Raw genomic sequence first — 21,919 nt, forward strand, 5'->3', positions numbered from 1 at the left:
CCGCAGGTCCAAGGTCAAGAACCTCCACCCGCACCTCCAAGGGTCAGGGCCCAACCTGAGTTTACTATAAGCTTATCTATCCAGAGTTATTCTCTCTGATAGATTAATCCCAGTAGGTAGAGTTTTAAATTATAATAATTTACATAAAAGAATAAAACCATCTTACTCAGATTTCTTGTTTAAGAAGTAGAATATTAATTCTTAGAAATATATATTCGTAGCTGAGGCCTAAGACGCCTGGAGGAAACAACCCAGCTGCAGGACATAAGATGGCGCGCAGTTTAAATACACAGAGTCCCCTGTAACTTGGTAGGACAGCAGCTTGGATGTGTCCGCGTCATGTAGAACTAGTAGTGTTGCTACTGCGGTTGTCGCATTTCCAAAGTTATCTGTCGTGCGGTAAAGTAGCTGGTAGCTCCTATTGAGGTCAAGAGGACAGTAATCATTACCGATAGAGAATAGGACTGTACTATTTGGCTCTGACCTGGGGTGGTCAAGTAAGTTATATTTCTCGCTTAATCTGCAACTTGCTCAGGCATATCTCAACATTTAGAGATCCTGACGGCCCTCGGGCTGAGGAAATATGACAGTGCACGCTAAGACATATATCAATTATAGAGCGGTTTTTTTTTCCAAAATCTGCTCCCCACGTCCGAATCGTCTCATAGGATACCGCCATTCTATGTTCCTAGGCCGGTTCTATCGATACCATGTTTATTTATTGAGACCTTCCGCAAATACGCGGGGATTCAAACAGCAGAACGCATCTCAAATGTTGGTAGCTTGATCGGTGTGACTCCACCACCCCATAGTCCAGCACAGCCGGCCCAGTCTAATAAATCATCATTAGTCTCGATATGCAACCTCTTAATCACATTGCATGATAAGCGTATCTGGGTAAGGTACTCACAAGAAAGGAACGACACCGCAAGGCCGAAAGAATAACCGGCGGTCAGAAGAGCATTTATATTGGCCATGAAACCAGAAGCCAGAAGCAGAAGACAGATGTCCAAGAAGAACAAGTCAATGAAAAGAACCCAAGAGGACCGCATTGCCGCGATGGTAAATACCACGGTCACGATAAACCATGCCCATAAGTATAACGCCAGAGCCTGGTTGAAGCTGGAATCCACGGCACCGGTAGCGGCGTCGGTGTAGGCAGACAATATGCCTGTTCCGGGAAGGTATATCATTGCATACGACAAGTTGAACGCACCATATGACGAAAATACAGTGGCACCGAACTGTGAATATAGTGTATGTGTGAGCAAATGTCCTGACTTATCAATCCCGGGTTCAAGGTGCAGTGACTTACCGTGTTTCCAGTGATGAATTCCATGATTCCGGCAATGAACTGACCAACACCACCATAGAATACCAAACACCCAACCATCACATTAGGTGCTGAGATACTCCTGGCGTGCAATCCAAACACAGAGATCAGGAAAATATCTACAGGATTAGTCACATCTCATCAACAGGCAAGCGGCGATATACCTGTGGCAAATGAGATCAACCCTAAAGGAGACGGGCTCGCAAATGTGCGATGATAGACAGGGAGAGCAGGTTGGCTTCGGTCGTTCACATGTCCGCCTTCAGTGTGAAGACGTTCAAGGTGATCTGCGTGAGACAGACGAGACATGTTTTGTTCCTCTGGTTTGATAGCAGCAAAATCGTTTGAGTCCATGGTCTTTGACAGATGGCTGGGAATACGCAGGAACAATTTCCTTTGGATCCGTTCGCGATTTATATATGTTGCAAGTGGAATTCACACGGGAACAGTACTTCCCCCACAGCTTCTAATCCGGGGAACACGGACGTAACCGGGTGTAGCACTGAGAATAGGGGTTTTCCCTACCAGAAGGTAGCTAATTCCCCAATTTTTTGTCTTCGAATTTACCACTAACAATCTAAGTTCCACATATCTACTAGGTAGGGATGATAGTGCGGAGTTGCGCGGAATTTCATGGGATTTCGCGGACTTGCTGCCGGATTGATGATTCATGCTAGCTCCCCCCATCATGATAGGCACCATTGGAGCTCCGCCTTTCTCCGCACTTTGGGACACTGGTTTTGTAATCTTCGAATAATAGTGTATGAAGAGGTAATTCCTGAATGCTTGAGACACCATGTCATCATCTCAACACAATGTGCTGATAGTTCTTACTACTTAATGATTTACGTCTCAACACCCAGTCGTTGATACAACAGCTTCTTGCCATTGACAGCTGTTAATCCCGCACTAGCAGGCGCCTTTTGGTTGGCGATAGGAATGTGAGACTGTGCGCGCTCGGGAGTGGTGTTCACTGCGTCAGGAGCAGCAATCCGATTTGTCAAGGTTCCTAGTCCTGTCACAGAGACACTAATTTCATCTCCGGTTTGCAAGAACCTCATGGGTCTGAACCCGAATCCAACGCCGGCAGGGGTACCAGTGGCGATAACGTCGCCAGCTTGTAGTGTTGGACCAGCGCTGATTGTCGCAATTATGTGAGGAACGCTGAATATCAGGTCGTTAAGAGTGCCCTCCTGGCGCTTCTCTTGGTTGACGAAGGTCTGGACTTTCAGGTTCTCGGGAAGGCTGTCCTTGGGGACGGCCACAGGTCCCAAGGGACAGAATGTATCGGGGGATTTGCCGAGGAAGAATTGTTTGTGGTCGCGTTGGCACTCGCGTGCAGTCATATCGTTCACAATGGTATAACCCCATACATGGTCCAAGGCGTTCTGATCTGAAATTTGGAAACCAGGCTTTCCAATGATCACGCCAATCTCACCCTCGTAGTCAGGCGTGCTGGTGAAGTTTGGATGCAGCAAAATAGGGTCCTCAGGGCCAATGATGGAAGTCGCACGCTTAGTGAAGATTACCGGGTGAGTCGGCTGGTCGGTCTGGTCTCTGGCATCGTAAACATTGGGATAGTTAAGACACTAAGTGAATATCCTGTTTTCTTCCGTTTTGGCGCTATCATATTTCCACCAGATGCCTATCTTCTTTCCATTCTTAACCCAGAATGGAGGGGACCATGCTGTTATTTGAACATGTAAATCAGGGTGCTGGACAAATATTATAAACCTCGTGCTTAGGAGTCAGAGATTCAATATCTGCCTTGCACATCTTATTGACCACGGCAACAATGGTCTGGCTCGCTCACGGGGGTATATGAGCCATGCCCTAATGGGCTATATCACCGACTTATGGTGAGCTAGTTAGGCACTAATCGAGCTCTATCTGTTTAATTTCGTTACTAATAATTAAATTGCTATGTTGAAAATATATATAACACCCTATGCTGTCACAGACAATGACCTAGGCAGCCGCGTGTCATACATTATACTCCACTCCACACACCCATGCTCGTAGTTATCAACAAACCCGCCGCCATACCACTCGTCCTGGTCAAAGTCCAGATCACAAGTGTACCCAAAGTCTATAAAGGTTTGCTTGCAATAATCCCCCATTGGCTGGGAGCTCTTCGGCTTGCATCCGGACTGGTCCTCCGCCCAGAGAACGGATATTTGGAGACCTCCCGAGTCGCCCCAGACATATCCGAAAGTGTTGTCTGGGGAGAGTTCATCAACGGAGGGTTGGTAACAGATAGTGTCGACCATATCGGCGAAGTCATCGAATGTGAATGCCTTATAGCGGCCGTCTGCATTGTGGTCACGGAAACAGTAGGGCTCGGGGTCTGGTGGGGTGGTTGGATACGGAGGGTCCGAGTCGGTTGGATCTGGGTCTGGACTACCACCATCACCATCACCGTCACCGCCGTCGTCGTCGTCGTCAGGTTCTGAGGTGGGGATGGGAGGCATAGTGTAGTCGTTGCTTCCCGACGTTACAACGATTTGGATGCCCTCAAGGTCTTGAGGGGAGCTTGTTCGTGCCCGACATCGCGCGGTGGTTGTTGTCGACGTGGTGCTGTCTGTTACTGAGCAGGCTGTGAATGTTCGCGTGCACTCTTCTGTGCAGGTTGTGGTGGTAGTGCTCGGGAAAGACTTGACTGTGCAGCGCTCCATGCACCATGATGCTGTTTGTCGCGCAGAACACGTTGTTTGGCTATCATCTGGTCCATCACCGCCGCCGCCGCCGCTTGACCCCCCACCACCTCCTCCACAGGAACGACCAACACAGTTACCGGCACCTGGAGGGCACCCTCCAAGACAGCCACAGACTCCGCCGCAGCCACCAATGTCGGAAGGATCGCAGTCGTCGGCGCATTGGAACCCACCGCAATCCTCCCCCGGGCCACAGGTTGGGGTTGGGAGGCCCTCGCTGAAGGTAACAGATGGCGGGTAGTTTGACGGAGGAGGTGGAGGGGGACTTGGATTACTTGGATTGTCTGGGTTGTTTGGATCATCTGGATTATTAGGATTTGAGCCTGGCCCTGTTGGCGTCGGTAGAGGAATGACAGGGTAGGGCCCGGGGCTCCAGGTCCAGGTGATTGGGGGCCTCCAGGAGTTAGATGTTGACGTCCCATTTGGCCCCTCATAGGTCTTGGTGAAAGTGCTCGGTTCGAGCCGGACACTGCTTGTCAGCCAAATAAGACTTTCATCACCCTCTTCTTGGATGTGATTCCACACATCAATGCTTGACAGGGTAATGGGGGACGGTGTGATGATGGTCGTCCCTATCGACCCCACGGTAGTGGTTATTGTAGCGTCCTCTGCGGCAAAATACTCAGTCGTCGACCAATATTCTTCATATGTTAACGTCGTCGGAGAAGGCTTGATAGTCGTTGGACTTTCCAGTTTCCAAGGGGGGAAGACAAACGTGCAAGGGTACTGGTCACACTTCACGACAGGTTCATCTTCCTCATATAAATCCGGGCTAATGTATATAACACCCGTTCCTGGACCGCCGGGACTACCGGGGCCACCTCCAACAGCGTAGGCGGAATCCAGATCGATCGCCCAGTCTGATGTGCCGCCCATATTTAGGCCGGTAATCCAATCCACGCGACTGGTATAGGATGACCTGGTCAGCCATGAAACCCATTCCGTGCCGTTGTACACCAGGATATCTCCGTCATCGTCGGAATGTTGCTGAACATCTTTGCCACTGGCAAGCATTTGTCGAATCTCGTTGTTTGAGATGTATCCCCGAGTTCCTGTGCACCGACCTGGGGCTGCGTCGGATTCGGGGCCCACATATTTGCAATCGGGCCCCCAACATCCTTCTTCAGCCATCTTAAAGCTTCTACCATACAAGGGCATGCCGATTATGAGTTTATTCGCAGGAACACCCGCCTTGGTCACCATAGACAGCGAGTTTCTCGTCTCGGTTTTGTTGACATGGGAACGCATGCAGTTCTGTCAGAGCTTCTTCGCTAACCAAGCTTCCAGCCTCGCAAGCCGCAGTGATGCACCAGAGACAATTTGGTGACGCACCGTTTCAATTCGGCACCAACGGTCTACATGGCTGTCCAATGGTGACCATTGTCTCGCGGCGGGCTGTCTGGATGGTATGTGTGTGGTATGTGAAGGGTTATTCTGACCTTTGCTGATCAATTCAGGCACATTTCTGGGAGGTTTTCTCTCATACTGGGTCAGATGACCTCGACCCAAATGATATAACATACATAGGTTTCCGGGAGAGAATCCTCGATGTAATCAGGGATATCCCGGTGACCAACCCTGTTGTCCCGCCAGGGGGCAAAGTGTATGAACCGCCTGTTGGGCCCAGGATCGACCCCAACTTGTTTAACCGGCCTGATGACGGGACCCAGATTCTCCTCTATGTTCCCAATCATCTGGATTCCCCGCCACGGCAAAGAAAGAACCAGCGATATGCAAAAAGAAATGCACAAATGATCGACGCACTCAGGGAGCGCGTTGGAGGGGATCCCGTGGTGAAAACATTCATCTACGATGCCCTGCACTATGGTCGTGGGGCCGACCTGGCTATAGCTGGCACCAATCGTAGAGGGATGGTCTTGATCCAGTACGATCCAAACAGCAATGAATAGAAGAAAACGGGCGTGGAGGCTGTTGTATGAAAATGGATTCTATTCGGGGGTGATTCAATAAGGAAGGAGGGGTAGGGCTTGGCAAATACAGCGTAAATATATAAGTGAGGCCACTCCCAGGTAGAAACTGCTTTCCAGTTAGAATTACATGCAACATGGCTTCCTTTCTTTCCCTCCCCTTGGAGGTCCTCGACCGTGTCTATGAATATGTCGCTTCAGGCTACCAGCCCAGCCTGTCGTCCCTAGCTCTCGTCAACAAATATTGCTACCGGGTCGCTAGTAAACATCGCTTCCGACGTGTTACAATCAAGGCTCCCCTCGATCAGGGTATCAAGCGATGGACCGACCTCCTCCAGTCTGCGTCTGCCTTTGCCGACGTTCGCAGACTGTCAATCATGTTTCCGAATGAAGGGGGATACCACTCCAACCATTCATACTACACAAGCGACCTGGACGACTTGACTTGCATCGACGAGTACTATGATCACGCAATCTGGAATCTGTTCAGGACGAGTTGTCAGCACAAGGATGACAATGAATGGGAGTCCCTGGTAACCCTGGTCAGCCAGCTATGCGGCCTCCAGGATTTGATCTGGGCCTGCGAGATTCCGTTTCCGCCTCCACTACTCGACTTCCTGCATCAGAAGTTACCTGACTGTAGGCTGCACAACATGGCTTTCAGGCTCCCAAGTCTTCACTACCATTCGAGCCACCCACAAGGCATTGACAGCAGAGACTTTACCCTGGCTACGTCTCCAAACCTAACCAGTGCTCTGGTCCCGATGTCACGTTACGACCACGATGGCAACGTGGGATATGACGAGGAGGCAGTGATGCAAATGTCAGCAAAACTCGCACTAAACTTGCGAGAGGTGCATGCTGTAGAAAGGCCGATCGAAGCCTGTCTAGAGCATGACCAGGCTGTAGAACGAGGGCGACCACCCTGGCAAGGTTTCTTCCCTACCAGCCCAACGAAGCATGGATCTGAGCCGCCACAGCAGGCACGCCTGCAACGCTGGGGTCTTAACCCTGCTAGAATAGATCTGTTCAGGCAGTGGGAGACCAAGCTCGACTTTTCTACCCTCCAGGTTCTCCATCTCTGGCAGGTGGATGTAAAAACTTTGCAATCTGTTAGTTCTCACAGCTTGAAGTCTCTCAGAGTGCTGGCGATAGATTTAAAGTATCCTGAAGACCATGACATGAATTACAGCCTAGATGAGGCTATACGTTTGGATGAAGCCGCAGCCTCTTTTGTCCTAGCACTTCCTCCTCTTAACAAAGTCCATTTTTCTGGAGTACACAGACACGAGAACGCGTTTCAAACGATCATACAATTCCATGGAGCGTCACTGCATACCCTGTCACTTATATCATCACCATGCTCTAGCCTACCAGGCCCTCTTATGACAGTCAGTCGAGTCCAGCAGATCCAAGCACACTGTCCGAATATCCGCGACTTACGAGTTCCTATCTTACGCACCCGGGGTAATGCAGCAGAAGGCGAAGCCACAATGTATCAAAATCTTGGAGTATTTACCCACCTTACACATTTGGAGCTCCAGCTTCGCCCGAGAGAACCCGATCCTGAGTCTCTAATTGACGACACCGATTATATAGATCCCCAGCAAATACCCGACCAGGAACTCCTTGTACGCGCAGCAGTGGACGAAGCACTCGCTCGAGAGATCTTCACCAAAATTATAACTGCTGGGGCACGCTCGCTGCAATATCTGAGAGTGCAGACATTAACTGACTGGGTCCCACTAGATCTCGAGCCTATCGCGTCCATTATGGCCCGCAATTGGGATTGCATGAGAATCCCAAGGGTCAGGAATAGCCCCGCGAACATCCAGGTCGACGTGAAAGAGATCGGCGCGAGACTGAAAGATCTAGAAAGGAGGAAAAATGGCGGACCTAAGGTGAGCCTGGCCCCGTACGAGAAGATATTCCGCGAGCTCTGGCCTGTAAAGGGAGAGAGCTGGGAGGACGATTGGCATAGTTTTCCCTTGGAGGCAAATGAGGGCGCTTGAACTGAGTTTATGTCAGTCATGTGTTTACAGTGTGTAATCATGGAGTAAGGAGTTATTTTATTCTATCTGATATTTCTTAAGTTAGTTAAATAGTAGTAGTAATAATCCAATACCCTCTGCATAACGTTAAACTATCGTTGCAACTAGCTATAATATTCTTTTAACATCCAATTTTCTACAGATTCTCTAGCTCATGCCCGGTAAGTCACGCTTGTTTCTTGGCCAGTGCCCGTCAATTTGAGATCCAAACCCAGGATGCGATTGCGTTAATCTTGCAGCCAGGTAGATTGAAAGAAATGCAATACTCACCACGAGAATGGGTGAGTCAATAGCAAAAGTTTATCCCAGATACAGCAGGCGATAGTACATTGATTTTACTCTCTGATTCATGTCGCCAACCAAGAATCTGCCGATGACCTATCTACAAATGATCATGCTTCGCCGTCAACCGCCAGACCAGGAATGCGGCCGTTCCGAAACAGATCCACGAAGAGCTGGTGATCAAGACGAGCCTGGGCGCTGTACCGATGAGCAAACTCCTCCAGAGCATCCATGAATCCATCCTCATCAGCCGCAATTGCAGCGTCAATAGCCTGTTCGGGGGAGAAAGGCACCAGCTCCGAGTGTCCGCTATCGTTGTCCCCTGCTCCATGCATCATTGCCGTGGCTCTCCCCAGATCTGCCACGACGGTGGCCATTTCCTCCACGTCGTTGATATCGGACCAATCCAGGTCGACAGCGTACGGAGATACCTCTGCGACGAGCTGGCCGACGCCGTCGATCTCGGTCCAGCCGAGCCAGGGGTCCGCGTGCGCTTGCAAGGCCCGTTGGGAGATCACGGTGCGGTGTCCTTCGTGGAGGAAGTAGCTGGCCGCAGCGGAGTTCGTGACATGCCGGGACACAGCTGCAGCGGTAGACTGTTTCATGTAGATGACCACGTCGTTCTCAATGGCCTCGCTCTTTCCCTCCAGTAGGATGTTGTAGGAAGGGAGACCAGCCGATCCGATCCCTACGCCACGGCGTCCCACGACGTCCTTAACCCGGTAGGCGCCGGTTTGCGTTTTTGGCTCGGGCAGGGTTTGGAGGTAGTTGTTGAATGCCGTGACGACCTTCTCGCGTGTTGCCTCATCGAGCTCAACTGCACCGCCTCCAGGTGTGAACCGGCGTTCATACTCGTGGATCTCCGTCATTGTGTCTAGCAAGCCGACACGTGTTTCCATACGCGCATCGCGGAGCGCATCAAGCAGCGGGCCCTTTGCAGTTTCTAGAGTAAACCGAGGAACTTGGTCTTGGTTCTCGCTGGTGGCTAGAGTATGAATACGCTCCCGGTACGCAGCAGCATATGCCCGAACCAGCCGGGTGATCTGCTTGTCACTGAGGGCCTTTGCGTACCCGATCAAGGCGATAGAAGCCACGAAACGCTTGACATCCCAAGTGAACGGGCCAACGTAAGCTTCGTCAAAGTCATTGACATTGAATATCAGTCTGCCCTGAGAGTCCATGTAGGTGCCAAAGTTCTCCGCGTGTAGATCACCATGGATCCAGATCCGGCCGGACTCGCTGTTCAGAAATGAATCGTCCTTCTGCTGCAGCTCGAGGTCGTGGTAGAACAGACATGCCGAGCCGCGGTAGAAGGCGAAGGCTGAGGCAGCCATCTTCCGGAATTTCACCTGAAATGCAGCCGGGTCTGCGACGAGGAGCTCACCAAATGCAGTGGCAAAGACATTGAGGATTTCCTCGCCTCGCTGTTCGGCGGTTGGGGGCTCGAGTGTCATCGTGTGGTTGTGTCTCAACGGCTGGACTCAATGTCTGTTTGCTTCTTGATTTCAGGGTCCGAGGGATAGTAATAGTATTAATATTCCTGGCGAGATGCCCACAGCTCAAGCCCCAGTTTGCTCCCTGTGGCAGTACAGGGACTTTCCTCGTTGTCATTTCACTTGGCCCACGGCTTGGCTGGACCCCTTAACGGTCATTATGCCTCACCTTTGCAGCCTGAACCACCTCAAAAGGCTCGGCGTGTCGCAGGTCAGGTCCACCGGTATGCAGCCAAGGCCATATCCTCATACTTCGCGGCGCCATGAGCTCAAATGGCAATCTTGTATGATACTTGGCGTCAGAGCAGTGGGCAAAGAGCATGAGCACGATTGGAGCCAGACACTGAGACAGACAGCGACTTCGTCTATGATGCCTACAGCCAAGACAGGGGGGACATGCTAGAGGTGGCTGTGCAGCTCCACGTTGAGTGGAGAGCTGTTTGATTATTGACGAAGGTCAGAATGGCCATATCTTGGCCCTCAGCCACGTCAATGCCAGCTTGCTCCTGTCTCACAAAACTGGGGTGAGTCTGCTTCGCGTCGGACTCCGAATTGAAACGCCCGGCGACCTTGATCCCCGCGGAGGTTCTTCTCTTGCAGCAACAGGACGCTACCTGTAAACTAGGCTTTAGTAAACAGAGTAGTTAACTTGGTAAGCGAGTACTCAAGCAAATGCCTGATGGTAACTGTAATACCAGAATGAGTCACTCCTACTTATCCTGGTAATTTATATACACAAAGTAGGCAGGAGAGACTAGTTCTGAATGCATGTTGAGTCCTGTTACACCGGCGCCAGGCGCAGAAAGCGCGACTCTCCTTCTCCCAAATCCGCAGATAGAGTATCCCCAGCAGCAATACTCGTCTTGCTTCCGAACCACACGTCAACTGCCGTGTAACTGCCTCCCCGTAGGCCGAGATCCGCAAGGGTAATGGACACATTCTGCCGTCCAACACCAACGGTCACGTAGCCACCATCACCGTGGTTTGGACCGAGATTTGTCAATAGTGCATATGCATTACCCTTCTGATCCGGTCCGGCTATCCAGGCCTGCAACTGCTTGGCCTGGTTACTGCCCGTGCCAGGATTTCGCGGCTGCATGGGGTACTCGGCGCAGAAGTCCGCGGCTTCAATAGAGGGCCGAGACGTGGTTAAGTACCTGCCTAGCGAGTCAAGGTTTGTCATGTCGGAACCAAGGAGTAGATTCGAGGACGCGCCAATCCAGAGGCTCATCAGAGTAATGCGTTGATTGTCCGTCACCCCTGTGGTGTTAGCTGGATTCCCAACAAACAGGTTGTCTAGGTTCCCTCGCAGGGTAACGGGTTTGTTGTCGACCAGCTGGAGGTTAACAAACTGTCGATAGTTCTCGATTGCACGCTGGACATTGGGCATCCCCACAAACACATCCTCGCCATAACTGTTAATGTCGGTGTCCACTCTTATACTGTCCGCATTGGAGGTCCATATTCCCCAGTACGGGTCGCTCCGACACACGTTCGATGATATGTCCAGTTGAATCTGCCGTCCGCTCTTTGCAATGGCGCGGTGGTAGGCAATTCCCGTGGCGCTCAGGTTGCCTGGCATGCGCGTGTCTTCGATGTTGGATCCTGGCGTCACGTAGTCTAGTTTGATCATGTCCACCCCCCATGCGGCCCATAGAGCGATCAGCTCATCGTGATAGAGCTGAGTGGCCGGGTTGCTGTAGTCAAAGTAGCAGTTGTCGTTCTTATCCACATGGTCGATGAATGTTGACCCGACAGTCAGATTGGAACCAAAGATCTGCTTATCCCGTGCCTCACACGGGATGCCAGGCTGACTGTAGAGGCCCATCTTGAGACCCTTGCCATGGAGATAGTCGCTCAGAGCAGGAATATCAAAAAGCGTGGTGTTGTGTGTGACCCGACCGAACTCGTCTGTGAGGGAGCTATACCAGCCGCCATCCACGCTGCATAGGTCATAGCCAGCCGCGCGCAGGTCGGGCTCAACCAGGACCGTGCACTGCTCCATGATGAATTCCTGGTTGACGACTCGGCCAGGGAGCTGGGGGAAACTAGGGGTCGTGTTAGGGGTTGCCTGGATTCCCCAGGAGTTCCATCCTCTGGCAGGGCGCAAGAACCCATTGGGCGACTTTGCAGTCCTCAGCACAGTCAGGTGGTTGCCAGTGCTGTTCGGCGCGAGAGGCCAGCAATTGTCCTCCGCATCCCTGTAAGGGAGAGCAGCGGCGGACCCCAGGATAGTTGCGAGTATGGCGATGGGCAACATGGTAGCGACGTTGCGCTGAAATTGAAGTATTGGTTGATGAGCTGTGTTGGGATCCTCCAGGAGACGTTGTGTTAGATATACCTTTGCCTTGACATCAGTCTCGCACCGCATTAAACCGAGACTCCCACCGGATGATCATGAAAACGAACGGCGATCATGGAATTGAGCCGATTTGGGGATAACCGTGGCGCCAATTCCCCGACACGGGGGATCGTGGGGATGCAATGCGGAGAGTCGATATCAACACAGCGGCGAATTTGGCTGCTAATGGCTGCTCGCCGCCGCCATATCATACGGTCCTGTAATAAGGGTATCTTTTATTGATCTCCTTGGCAGAGTAAGACCGGGATTGGTTATTCATATGAAGAATACATTCTTGGCTCCGCTACGCCTCTCCAAGAAGCATTCCTGACGACGCTATGCAGATTTGAATGATTAAAAGCTATACGACATGAGGGTTATTCCCGATCCCTAGCAAACTCTGCTTGTTTCTGACTGAAACTATCAGAGCGACTCCTCCAGTGCCAGCATGGATCTCTTCTCTAACATTTCTAAGTATCGGTACAGCTCTACAAACGATGCCAGCCAAGCTTGCTCTCTCTTGTCACTCGGCTCTCGGGCCTGGCTCTTCACTGGTAGCTTAAACTCCAAATGTGATGCCGTCCTGTGAACCGTGAAGAATAGGCCCTTAGCCGCGTTATCTTGGTCCGACAAGGACGTGTGTACTGTTCGCAGCACGTCGCCTTTATCATTGGCTACCAAGCCCTTCGTAGACGGAAAGTCTGTAAAGAAATAAGGCAGTCCTCCCATCACTATATTGGCATGCTTCTCCATAGGTTGCGAGTGTGCATGTTGTCGGTGGTTACTATTGTTTATTTGGCCGTGCTCAGTAATGAACCCATACTTCTCCACCCACCGCAGCAATTTCGCCAATGCGGTATCAAAGGGAATGATAGGGAAGAAATAGAAGGCGAAGTATTCGGTAGCAATGAAGTCTTTGACATCACACTTTCGGAATCGATTGGCTGTATATCGCATCCGGGATACAATGTGTGCGGTATTTGGCCGCCGCTTTTGCTCAGGATCCAGTGTTCGCTTCAGAATATCAGGATTCTGCTCCATCAAGGAAGCTGCCCAATGCAATTGGTCCGATGCCTGCTTGAAAAGTGCTTTCTTTGCATGCAGGACAGTATCCATGCACTCTCCCAGGTCTTGGACTGTGTTGCACGCATGCAGATCTGGGATTCCACGAGAGAAAACCGAGCGATCGACATACTGCTCCAGGTCCATGATTGCGTATATCTGCGTGTAGAGAAAGGACTGGATGGACTCTCTCAATTCCTTCATGATAACTTCGCGTGCCGGTTTGTCCAGTTTATGTGCGAGCAATACATCAATGCTCCAAGATACATGTCCATACCCCGGAGGCTTGAATGGGAGTCCCACCTTGACATACATGGCAAAGTAGGATTTTACCATCTGTCGAGTCTGCGAAAAGGTTTCTTCATCATCTCCCAGCAAATTCCGGCATTGGGGTTGCGAAGAAACAAGGGCATTGACTTTGGGGTCATCGTACCACAGCAGCTTGAAGACATCCCAGACTTTTAGGTCGCCGATAATTTGGTGGGCGAGCTCGACAGGCAATTTTGCCAATTCCTGGCATATCCTTTCGAGTGGTGGCATTTCTGGAAAGGGTTATTTTTGCTGAGGGGCAGCGTGGTCTTTAAACCAGTTCCACATTACGAGCTGGCACTTGGGGCTGAACTCTGAGTCACTCCCTGGACAAATGTTAACTTTCTATTGGTTTCTAGCGTGTCAGACATCCTGTGAATATTTTTTGGCTCTCCGGTTCAACATAGAGGTTTCTCATGTCAATCAATATGGAGTCGCTTCCTCCGTTTCTTCCAAATGCGGAATTCAAGACACAACACGCCGCAGCTATCGCCAAGCAGCTGAGAAAGGATCAAACAAGATGCAAAGAGGGCCTTATGCCGAGCAGGCTTGCGCTGGTACTACCAGCCTCGCCATCGCCGCTACTAGATGCAATCGCAGCCCACCTCACCCCTGACGTTGAAGTTTCGCGGGTGCTGAGGCTGGCTCGATGCGAAGCCATAATTGGGAGCATAAAATCGTATTGGAATGGCCTCAAGCATACAACGAGTGAAGATCAAGATACTCTTCTGAGTGGAGAGGTTCATGTGCCAAAAACCGAAGAACTCGAGGCGACGCTCAAAGTGCTACAGTACCTGCAGGGGAGAGGACCAGTCTCCAACATTACGCCTCGCAGTTCCCTAACAGAGGTAATCGCAGCAGTCAGATCTCAGCTTAGAATGAGTGATGACATGCGAAGAGATTTTCATAACGAGGGACGAAAAGGAGTCTCCAAGCAGCGATGCTACATGTGCCGACAACAGCATATGAAAGGCGACGCCCACGATCTATATCCTGCGCTCTGCATTCCTTGCGGTGCATTCAATATCAGCTCGTCAAGGTTGTCCCTGCCGGAAAGTCTAGTGCTGGATGGGAAAATAGCACTGGTTACTGGGGGACGGATCAACCTGGGCTATCACACAGCCTTGAGACTGCTGCGATGCGGTGCCCATGTTATTGTCTCTTCGCGGTACCCAGCTGATGCAGTGAGTCGATATGCGAGGGAAGTCGACTTTGAGCGCTGGCAGTCGAGATTGAAAGTCGTCGGCGCTGACTTCAGGGCCGCAAAAGACGCATTTAGACTCGTGCGTGTCGTGAGAAGACTTTTATATCCCTGGCACGAAGAAAACCCCGAGTCAGTCGAGCGAAGATTCCTGGACATTCTGATCAACAATGCTGCCCAGACACTGACGGATCCTGTCAAGGCCGAGATTAAAGCAATTTCTCGAGAACAGCGATTGAATGATCGTTCGCCGGTCAACAGGTTGATCGCTGACACGGCTGATGACGGGTATGTACCGACGGTCAGAGGAGGTCTTGATGCATCCTGGATCCCCAAAATCGAGAATGGGGGAGAGCTATTAGAGAACGGAACTGGAAGCAATGGAGATAAAGCAGAGGAGCGTTCAATCGCCCAGAAAGGTCTTCACACGGGCGACGAGACAAGACTTGGGAAGTCATCCTGGAAGCAATCGCTGGACGAGATACCCTATGAAGATCTGATCAGTGCACACTCCGTCAATGCATTTGTGCCTCTCATATTGTGTCGGGAACTGCTGCCTTGCATGGGCACGGATGACCCCAAGTCTTCCAAAAGGCCCCTGGGCTATATTGTGAATGTATCCTCACGGGAAGGCATTTTCGACGACGTGGCAAATTCTCGCAGCAAAGCAGGCCATCATGTTCACACAAACATGTCCAAGGCTGCCATCAACATGATCACTGAGACAGAGGCGACTACTGCTTGGAATACTCGTCGTGTCGCAATGAACTCCGTCGATCCGGGTTACATGAGTGCAGCACCAGACTGCCAGCCTAGAGATGGTTGTCCGATTGGGTTTGAAGATGGTGCTGCTCGCGTCCTCTGGCCCATTGTCGTAGGAGAGCGCGAGGGCCGGGTGGTCTCTGGCAGGTTTCTCAAGCATTTTGAGGAGGGCGCTGCCATAATTCGACGTGGTTAGACATAAAGTGTGACTAGCAATGACCTCATCCTGCATGCGAGGTGCGTGTGTTTTGGTTCATTCTGTGGTGTAGATAATAATAAACATTACAGTAGAAGCTGATTGTTGAATTACACTGCCTCCTTCCCAGTGCGATGGACCTCGTCTAGAGGAAGTCCGTTACACCTTCGATGGCATTTCCACGCCAGTGCTGTGCCCCAGAGGGCTTGCAAAGTATCTTGCCAAATCCACCGGCCCTTCCACTCTCTGTTTCTTCTCCCACAAGCCATCGCTCGTCTATACTTCCAAGCAGAAGATCACACGATTGGCGCTCACTCTCTCTGTCTGACCTCCAGATCAAAGAACTACCGCACTGACCGCAGAACCCACGGTATCGGCCGGATGATGAAGGATATTCTTTGTATGTCGGGAACGAGTTGAATGGTGGGGAGACTTGATCTGGAGAGACAGACAGGTACTGATAAATCAAGGCACCGGTCCATTTCCGGCACATCGTGCATTGGCAGCTTTCAGACTGGCAATTAATTAGCGGTTATCCTACAACAATATATTTAGGAACCCGCTGTGGGTTGTACCACTGGTGGCCATTGACCGTCCTTTCGGAATGATACCTCGTATCGAATGGCTGCACAGAGGCAGCCACCCGTCAGAACTACGGCTGCATTTTGAGGAGCTGACATGATTTAGCGCGACTTCAGGGGAAACTGATCGTTGGTAAAGCTGTTGCAGAGCAGGAAGCTTTATACGACGGTTTCCCCGCCTTTGCTGACCACCTCTTCGTATTCCCTTGACGCATTGGCCTGTGACGTCAGCCAGTACCCTGGTTGCGTATGACTTGGACGTATCCATACAAGTAAGTTATATAAATAATCCTTGGGGGTGACTATTTTGCAAAGGGCTGAGTTTCCTATGGTTGCAGCCAAACACTACATAGTTCACTATCAAGTCAAGGAACTAACCCCTGCGAGCGAAGTCTTTCCGACAAATGGGCCTCTCTATTCCTCCACTCCTCCGTTGTAAGCTCGTCACCAGCCCTCCAATAGTAAATATACACCGTCTCCAGGATCAGGCAGAGCAGGGTCATGAAGCTGGTTCACAGTTAAAACAGCCACCGCTAAGGGTCAAACATCGCTAACTTACAAGGCAATGAAGCTAAATGCCTCTGCTGCGTACTTTCTACTACATACAGTCTCGCCGTTCCAGGGACTCACGCGGCAGCTCTGATGGTTGAAATTGAGCGCCAGGAGGACGAACGAGACAAGCCACCTGGTTGAGATAAGTAAGTCGCCGGTTCGAAGAGAAATATGATAGGATACTCACAAGTAGGAGATGACTCCATCGCAAACCAGCCACGGAACAGCAAACCACTTCCGTCGTCTTCCTGGATAGCTGGCACCGGTTGCAATAATATACAGAACCGGTGTCAGGGCCGCCTAGGCATTATTAGCATACGCAGCGACGAAACGCCGGGACGTACAATGATCAGAGAATAGATGACGGTAAGCGTCTTTGTGCCTCGAACCGCCCAGCCCGTAATTCCCAGGACAACTACTGCGCTGGCGACCTGCAGGACGTGCAGGACGTGGATGATGACCTTAAGAGGGTATGTGCTGAACCCTGCCATTTGGTCGGTTGAGGTGAACGGCCATCAGGATTGTCGCAGTATTAATCCCCAGTTCAGAGGTTTTAAGTCTTGTCAATAATGTATGACCTCATGGATGTGACCTGGAGAAGAGTCGTGACAAAGCTGGACAGCGAACCGCGGAACAGCTTCTTGGCCCACCGATATATTTTCCACCTTATTGAATGGATAATACTAATGTGCATCTGTACAGGGGATTTACTCGAAGTAACTGTTCCCAAATCAGATTATGCTATGCATTCATTTTTGCCCCCCGCTGCACCAGTTGTGGAGCTGCTTCAGGGATTGAGCACCGCTGATGGCCGGACATCTTTCCCCGGACCATCGGGCGCAATACGATTACAGATGGGCGCATTGTGGCAGGTCCCAATATTACCAGGTCAACCTCACAGCTGAGTGTGCCGTGACGGGGTTGACAAGCCTTGAATGTGAGCTCGGTGTAGGGAAAGATAGCAGGAGTGCTTGCGAGAAGAATACAATGTAATCTCTTCGAGATCCACGGACTCTGAAGGAGACTCTCGTTCGCTGTAGCTTGCTGTCGAGTATCTCTTACTACAGGATGTGTGTTATAGAAATCGCACCACGCTGCCAGGTCTGAGATAACGACAACAAGCCTGACTCGACAAGTTCCGAACTTCCGGCGAATGGATCCAGTGGGACTCTCGCCATTTTTGTTACTTAATATGGCTGAGCCAAGCTGGCTATTCGCGGCTGTTCCTGGCTGTGGATATCCTGTGGGCCCAGCAAGGCTTGAATTTTTCCTCGCCCTCGTGCATGTCTACTGTGTGCGGTATGCCCACCCGCGCCCATCGAGTCCATCGAGCCCATCGTATCCATCTGCTACAATGCTTGACTCGCGGGGTTTGCTGCGCCGAGTCCCACCTGTGGCCACACGAGAGAATTTTTCTCCCACAGGCTCCGGGGACATGCATCTCGACTGCCTGCATCTCCTGTCCTGAATCTCATCTGTCACCTCCATTGTATCTGCCAGAATGAACATCGACGGCGTGAACCCATTCCCTGCTCGTGTCGACTCCGAGTCGGGATGGAAGGAGAGCCCCGAGGACGAGAAGGCCACCGCGCCACGCTACGTGGATGCGTTTGGCGATGAATCCAACGCCGAAATCAAATACAAGACTATGGAGTGGTGGTAAGTAGAGAGTTGCGTTCTTGTATATCAGGTCTAATGCTAAAATTTCCATAGGCAAACTGGGATGTGTAAGTAATGCCGCAGAACAAAGCCCTGGTGCATCGGGAACATCATCTAATTGACGCCATCTAGTCATGATTGCGGAGTCTGTTTCTCTTGGAGTGCTGTCACTGCCTGCTACTCTTGCCCAGCTGGGTCTTGCGCCGTAGGTTCTCTGCGCAAAACTGCTTGCCAGCTCGAGCTAACCGGCCACCTACAGAGCCATCATCCTCATTGTCGGCCTTGGTCTGCTTGCCACCTATACCGGGCTCGTCATTGCGGAGTTCCATCACCGCTATCCTCACATCCAGAACCTGGCCGATGCTGGAGAGGTCCTGATGGGGGCATTTGGGCGTGAGCTCTTTGGTATTGGCCAGCTACTGTTCTCCATCTTCATCATGGGCAGTCACATCCTGACATTCAGCGTCATGATGAACACGGTTACCGAGCACGGCACCTGCACGATGGTCTTCACTACCGTTGGGTTTGTCATTTGCATGGTCTGCTCGCTTCCCCGTACCATGAAGAACATGACTTACATCTCCTGCATGTGTATGTTGCCATATGCCCCTGTATCCTCAAGTATTATGCTGACTCCAGGCAGCCTTTGTCAGTATCTTCACTGCTGTCATCATTACCATGGTTGGAGTGGGCGTCCAAGGCCATGGATACAACACCATCAAGGCCACCGTCGACACCGATCTGTTCCATGCCTTTACCGCGGTGACTAACATCGTCTTTGCCTACTGCGCTCATGTGGCCTTTTTCGGTCTCCTCGCTGAGATGAGGGAGCCCCGGGACTTCCCCAAGGCCCTGTATCTGCTGCAGACATTCGAGATTATCTTCTACACCGTTGCGGCCGTTGTGATCTACTACTACGCAGGCCAATCTGTTGAATCGCCTGCCCTGGGCTCAGCAGGCCCAGTCCTGAAGAAGGTCGCCTATGGCATCGCGATCCCTACTGTATGTCAAGCCCATACTCTGGAGATTATAGACACTGACCACCCCAGATTATTGGAGCCGGTGTTGTCAACGGCCACGTCGGTCTCAAATACATCTACGTCCGCCTCTTCCGTGGAACAGACCGAATGCACCGCCGTGACCTGTTCTCGATTGGATCGTGGGTGGCCATCGCTTTGACCTGCTGGATCATCGCCTGGATCATTGCCGATGCCATCCCGGTATTCAGTGACCTGCTTAGTCTTATTGTAAGCTCTGTTTCCACTCTGTCGCTTTCTTTAGCTAACGTCCTCTACAGAGCTCCCTCTTCGCTAGTTGGTTCAGTTACGGACTGTCGGGCGTATACTGGCTACACCTTAACTGGGGCAAGTGGTTTTCATCCCCCAGAAAGATCTGCCTCACCATCATCAACGTGATGGTCGTTTTGATCGGGGGCTGCATAGTGAGTACCACGTGTCCTGGTAATGTTTGAATTGCACTGACAATATCCTCGCTGCAGTGTGGTCTTGGGGTCTACGTCTCAGGCAAGGCTATTCATGACGATGCTTCCAGCAACAGCTTCTCTTGCAACAGCAATGCATGATCAGGGCCTTGGCTTTGGCGGCAAGTCCGTATGATATGTCCCATATTATGTATATATTCCAGCATAGTCCTCGCATCTATATTAATATCAGGCCTCACTCTATCTATTTTTGATAATGTGTCTACAATTAGGCTCTGCTATTTGCGAATTATATTAACTAGCGAATTGCAGTTTAAGCCACATCAGACCATTTAATATGCGTCATGACCCTCTCTGTTGTCCGGTTCGAACCACTCTCTACCCATTCCGCAATATTATTTAAACGCCGGTCAATGCCAACCTTTTTTTTTTTTTTTTTTTCTTTGATTTCCATGCTCACGATAACCAGCAAACTATGGCACCCCACAAACACGACATTGAGGTAGTGCATGTCAAAGATGGTCGACCGGATTCCGGCAAGGCTGTGCTGGTAGACAGAGTCTGGCCTCGCGGTCAACGCAAAGACGAGGCACCGTGGGATGAATGGCTCAAGGAAGTCGCTCCATCGACAGAACTACGACACTGGTACGCGCATGACCCAGACAAGTACGAAGAATTCGCCAGCCGGTATAGGGACGAGCTCCACGACGAGGAACCCGCAAGTGCTTTCAAACACCTGCAGAATCTACACCACAGCGGACAGCTGGTTCTGATGACGGCCACTAAGGACCTGCATCTGAGTCAAGCTCATGTTCTAGCAGATATGCTAGCGGAATAAGTGCGACGGGTGGAGTCGGTAGCCAATGTGGATATAACCTGCGAAGGTCGAACAAAACTGCTATGTATATACAAGACACTCATCAGGCGCCCAATGATCAAAGTGCTTTGGCAAAGGCCCAGTCCAGCACTTTCTCCACTGGCTTGTCGAAAATATATGGACAGAATGGTACTACAGATAACCCAAGGCCCAGGGTGCCAGTCGTCCGAAGACGTCTACTCTTCACGTCTTTCATCATCCAGCTGGCACACTTCATGGCACTTTGGATTGTGGCGGCAGGGAGCGCCATGCTAGCCAGACTGTGAAATAAAATGCGCTGGACGCCAACAAGCCGATAATCCTTCGAAAGAGCAGCTACTCGGGGGTGAGCCGCGGCGTCCGCATCCTGCACTTATTAGTATCATTCTCTAGGTCATAATACAGATCTGGTGCGTACAAAATGTGGAATTTTGTGGGATGCCTTGCGAGACTCGTGAATAGCATCCCATAGAATGTACCCCCAGGAGACAGCATGTGCCCCGGTCAGTATGTAAGGGCTGGATAAAGGGCCGATGGAATCGCTGATGTTGGAAGTGTATGCGACGTATCGCTGCAGCGAAATGGCGAGAGTCCGAAGTCTTGACGTGTATGCTGCATAGCGCACGGGTGGGACAGGCTCATTGTACCTGAAAATATGATGTTATTCATACACCAGTCATATTAGGCGTCCAACACAGATTGGCAGGGAAGACCGTACTCTTTCGCCCAATACTCGCCGTAGATGCTCTCATCTTCTTCTTCCTGTGCTACAATCCGCTGTAATGACGGTGGCAGCTCGGTATGCTGGTGCCTTTCCCCCCTGGATGCATGCTTTGGCACGCCTTCCAGATCCTGATCTGTTTGCGTCACAGGCGCCATTTCCAGCTATATGGGAACCGGCTCTAATTCGTGAAATCGCTTTCAAACTTTTCTATCTAAACGCGATGGGGTGTGTTTTAAATGTTTCCGTATCTCGGACCGCGCTGATGTCACGACCTGCCGTGTGGCGTCAAGCCCGGAATGCAAGCCTCACCAAGGGATACAAGTCCAAGCTCCAATATTCAGCCTGGACCTGTGGAGAAGAGCTTTCATCCATGGTTTGGGCTGTCAGACGACACTGCATAGCTAGCATGCGATTGCAGCAGTCCTTCCTGGTCC

General features: G+C 51.1%; 12 protein-coding genes across 12 annotated transcripts; 4 read left to right on the forward strand and 8 right to left on the reverse strand.

Moving 5' to 3' along the window:
• Nucleotides 1–749: 749 nt before the first annotated feature.
• Nucleotides 750–1,687, reverse strand: ASPVEDRAFT_89361 (acetate uptake transporter family protein; the record flags this gene model as incomplete). Its single annotated transcript, XM_040818591.1, has 4 exons — nucleotides 750–832; nucleotides 911–1,244; nucleotides 1,316–1,452; nucleotides 1,498–1,687. 4 exons carry the CDS (start codon nucleotides 1,685–1,687, stop codon nucleotides 750–752), a joined length of 744 nt encoding a protein of 247 aa, XP_040673892.1.
• Nucleotides 1,688–2,178: 491 nt separating this feature from the next.
• Nucleotides 2,179–5,178, reverse strand: ASPVEDRAFT_89362 (uncharacterized protein; the record flags this gene model as incomplete). Its single annotated transcript, XM_040818592.1, has 2 exons — nucleotides 2,179–2,890; nucleotides 3,344–5,178. 2 exons carry the CDS (start codon nucleotides 5,176–5,178, stop codon nucleotides 2,179–2,181), a joined length of 2,547 nt encoding a protein of 848 aa, XP_040673893.1.
• A 929-nt stretch (nucleotides 5,179–6,107) lies between these two features.
• ASPVEDRAFT_47338 (uncharacterized protein) lies at nucleotides 6,108–8,107 on the forward strand. Its single transcript, XM_040813755.1, has one exon. The coding sequence runs from the start codon at nucleotides 6,113–6,115 to the stop codon at nucleotides 7,985–7,987; it is 1,875 nt and encodes a 624-aa protein (XP_040673894.1). The 5' UTR covers nucleotides 6,108–6,112; the 3' UTR covers nucleotides 7,988–8,107.
• On the reverse strand, nucleotides 8,102–9,793 carry ASPVEDRAFT_47339 (DUF2252 domain-containing protein). Its single transcript, XM_040813756.1, has one exon. It carries the CDS (start codon nucleotides 9,760–9,762, stop codon nucleotides 8,419–8,421), a length of 1,344 nt encoding a protein of 447 aa, XP_040673895.1. The 5' UTR covers nucleotides 9,763–9,793; the 3' UTR covers nucleotides 8,102–8,418.
• Nucleotides 9,794–10,511: 718 nt separating this feature from the next.
• ASPVEDRAFT_57324 (glycoside hydrolase family 27 protein) lies at nucleotides 10,512–12,061 on the reverse strand (the record flags this gene model as incomplete). The annotated part of the gene is made up of 3 exons (XM_040815323.1): nucleotides 10,512–10,579; nucleotides 10,699–11,936; nucleotides 12,027–12,061. 3 exons carry the CDS (start codon nucleotides 12,059–12,061, stop codon nucleotides 10,512–10,514), a joined length of 1,341 nt encoding a protein of 446 aa, XP_040673896.1.
• A 314-nt stretch (nucleotides 12,062–12,375) lies between these two features.
• Nucleotides 12,376–13,747, reverse strand: ASPVEDRAFT_390716 (uncharacterized protein; the record flags this gene model as incomplete). The annotated part of the gene is made up of 1 exon (XM_040811830.1): nucleotides 12,376–13,747. One exon carries the CDS (start codon nucleotides 13,742–13,744, stop codon nucleotides 12,566–12,568), a length of 1,179 nt encoding a protein of 392 aa, XP_040673897.1. The 3' UTR covers nucleotides 12,376–12,565.
• A 194-nt stretch (nucleotides 13,748–13,941) lies between these two features.
• On the forward strand, nucleotides 13,942–15,672 carry ASPVEDRAFT_47340 (uncharacterized protein; the record flags this gene model as incomplete). The annotated part of the gene is made up of 1 exon (XM_040813757.1): nucleotides 13,942–15,672. One exon carries the CDS (start codon nucleotides 13,942–13,944, stop codon nucleotides 15,670–15,672), a length of 1,731 nt encoding a protein of 576 aa, XP_040673898.1.
• A 13-nt stretch (nucleotides 15,673–15,685) lies between these two features.
• On the reverse strand, nucleotides 15,686–16,400 carry ASPVEDRAFT_47341 (GFA family protein). The gene is made up of 2 exons (XM_040813758.1): nucleotides 16,248–16,400; nucleotides 15,686–16,186 (listed from the first exon to the last, which is right to left on the reverse strand). The coding sequence occupies exons 1-2, from the start codon at nucleotides 16,350–16,352 to the stop codon at nucleotides 15,818–15,820; spliced, it is 474 nt and encodes a 157-aa protein (XP_040673899.1). The 5' UTR covers nucleotides 16,353–16,400; the 3' UTR covers nucleotides 15,686–15,817.
• Nucleotides 16,401–16,618: 218 nt separating this feature from the next.
• Nucleotides 16,619–17,983, reverse strand: ASPVEDRAFT_89369 (MARVEL domain-containing protein; the record flags this gene model as incomplete). Its single annotated transcript, XM_040818595.1, has 5 exons — nucleotides 16,619–16,760; nucleotides 16,813–16,938; nucleotides 16,993–17,105; nucleotides 17,150–17,289; nucleotides 17,896–17,983. The coding sequence occupies 5 exons, from the start codon at nucleotides 17,981–17,983 to the stop codon at nucleotides 16,619–16,621; spliced, it is 609 nt and encodes a 202-aa protein (XP_040673900.1).
• A 139-nt stretch (nucleotides 17,984–18,122) lies between these two features.
• On the forward strand, nucleotides 18,123–20,139 carry ASPVEDRAFT_179311 (uncharacterized protein). The gene is made up of 8 exons (XM_040808829.1): nucleotides 18,123–18,464; nucleotides 18,519–18,532; nucleotides 18,597–18,669; nucleotides 18,724–19,055; nucleotides 19,108–19,466; nucleotides 19,514–19,711; nucleotides 19,762–19,905; nucleotides 19,963–20,139. Exons 1-8 carry the CDS (start codon nucleotides 18,307–18,309, stop codon nucleotides 20,044–20,046), a joined length of 1,362 nt encoding a protein of 453 aa, XP_040673901.1. The 5' UTR covers nucleotides 18,123–18,306; the 3' UTR covers nucleotides 20,047–20,139.
• Nucleotides 20,140–20,148: 9 nt separating this feature from the next.
• ASPVEDRAFT_390858 (DUF488 domain-containing protein) lies at nucleotides 20,149–21,143 on the forward strand. The gene has a single exon (XM_040811837.1). It carries the CDS (start codon nucleotides 20,381–20,383, stop codon nucleotides 20,741–20,743), a length of 363 nt encoding a protein of 120 aa, XP_040673902.1. The 5' UTR covers nucleotides 20,149–20,380; the 3' UTR covers nucleotides 20,744–21,143.
• On the reverse strand, nucleotides 20,472–21,673 carry ASPVEDRAFT_47345 (mitochondrial fission process 1 family protein). Its single transcript, XM_040813759.1, has 3 exons — nucleotides 21,480–21,673; nucleotides 21,180–21,408; nucleotides 20,472–21,128 (listed from the first exon to the last, which is right to left on the reverse strand). The coding sequence occupies exons 1-3, from the start codon at nucleotides 21,638–21,640 to the stop codon at nucleotides 20,841–20,843; spliced, it is 678 nt and encodes a 225-aa protein (XP_040673903.1). The 5' UTR covers nucleotides 21,641–21,673; the 3' UTR covers nucleotides 20,472–20,840.
• Nucleotides 21,674–21,919: the final 246 nt, after the last annotated feature.

The sequence above is a fragment of the Aspergillus versicolor genome (genome assembly GCF_001890125.1).
Source record: "Aspergillus versicolor CBS 583.65 unplaced genomic scaffold ASPVEscaffold_15, whole genome shotgun sequence".
Lineage (NCBI taxonomy): Eukaryota > Fungi > Ascomycota > Eurotiomycetes > Eurotiales > Aspergillaceae > Aspergillus > Aspergillus versicolor.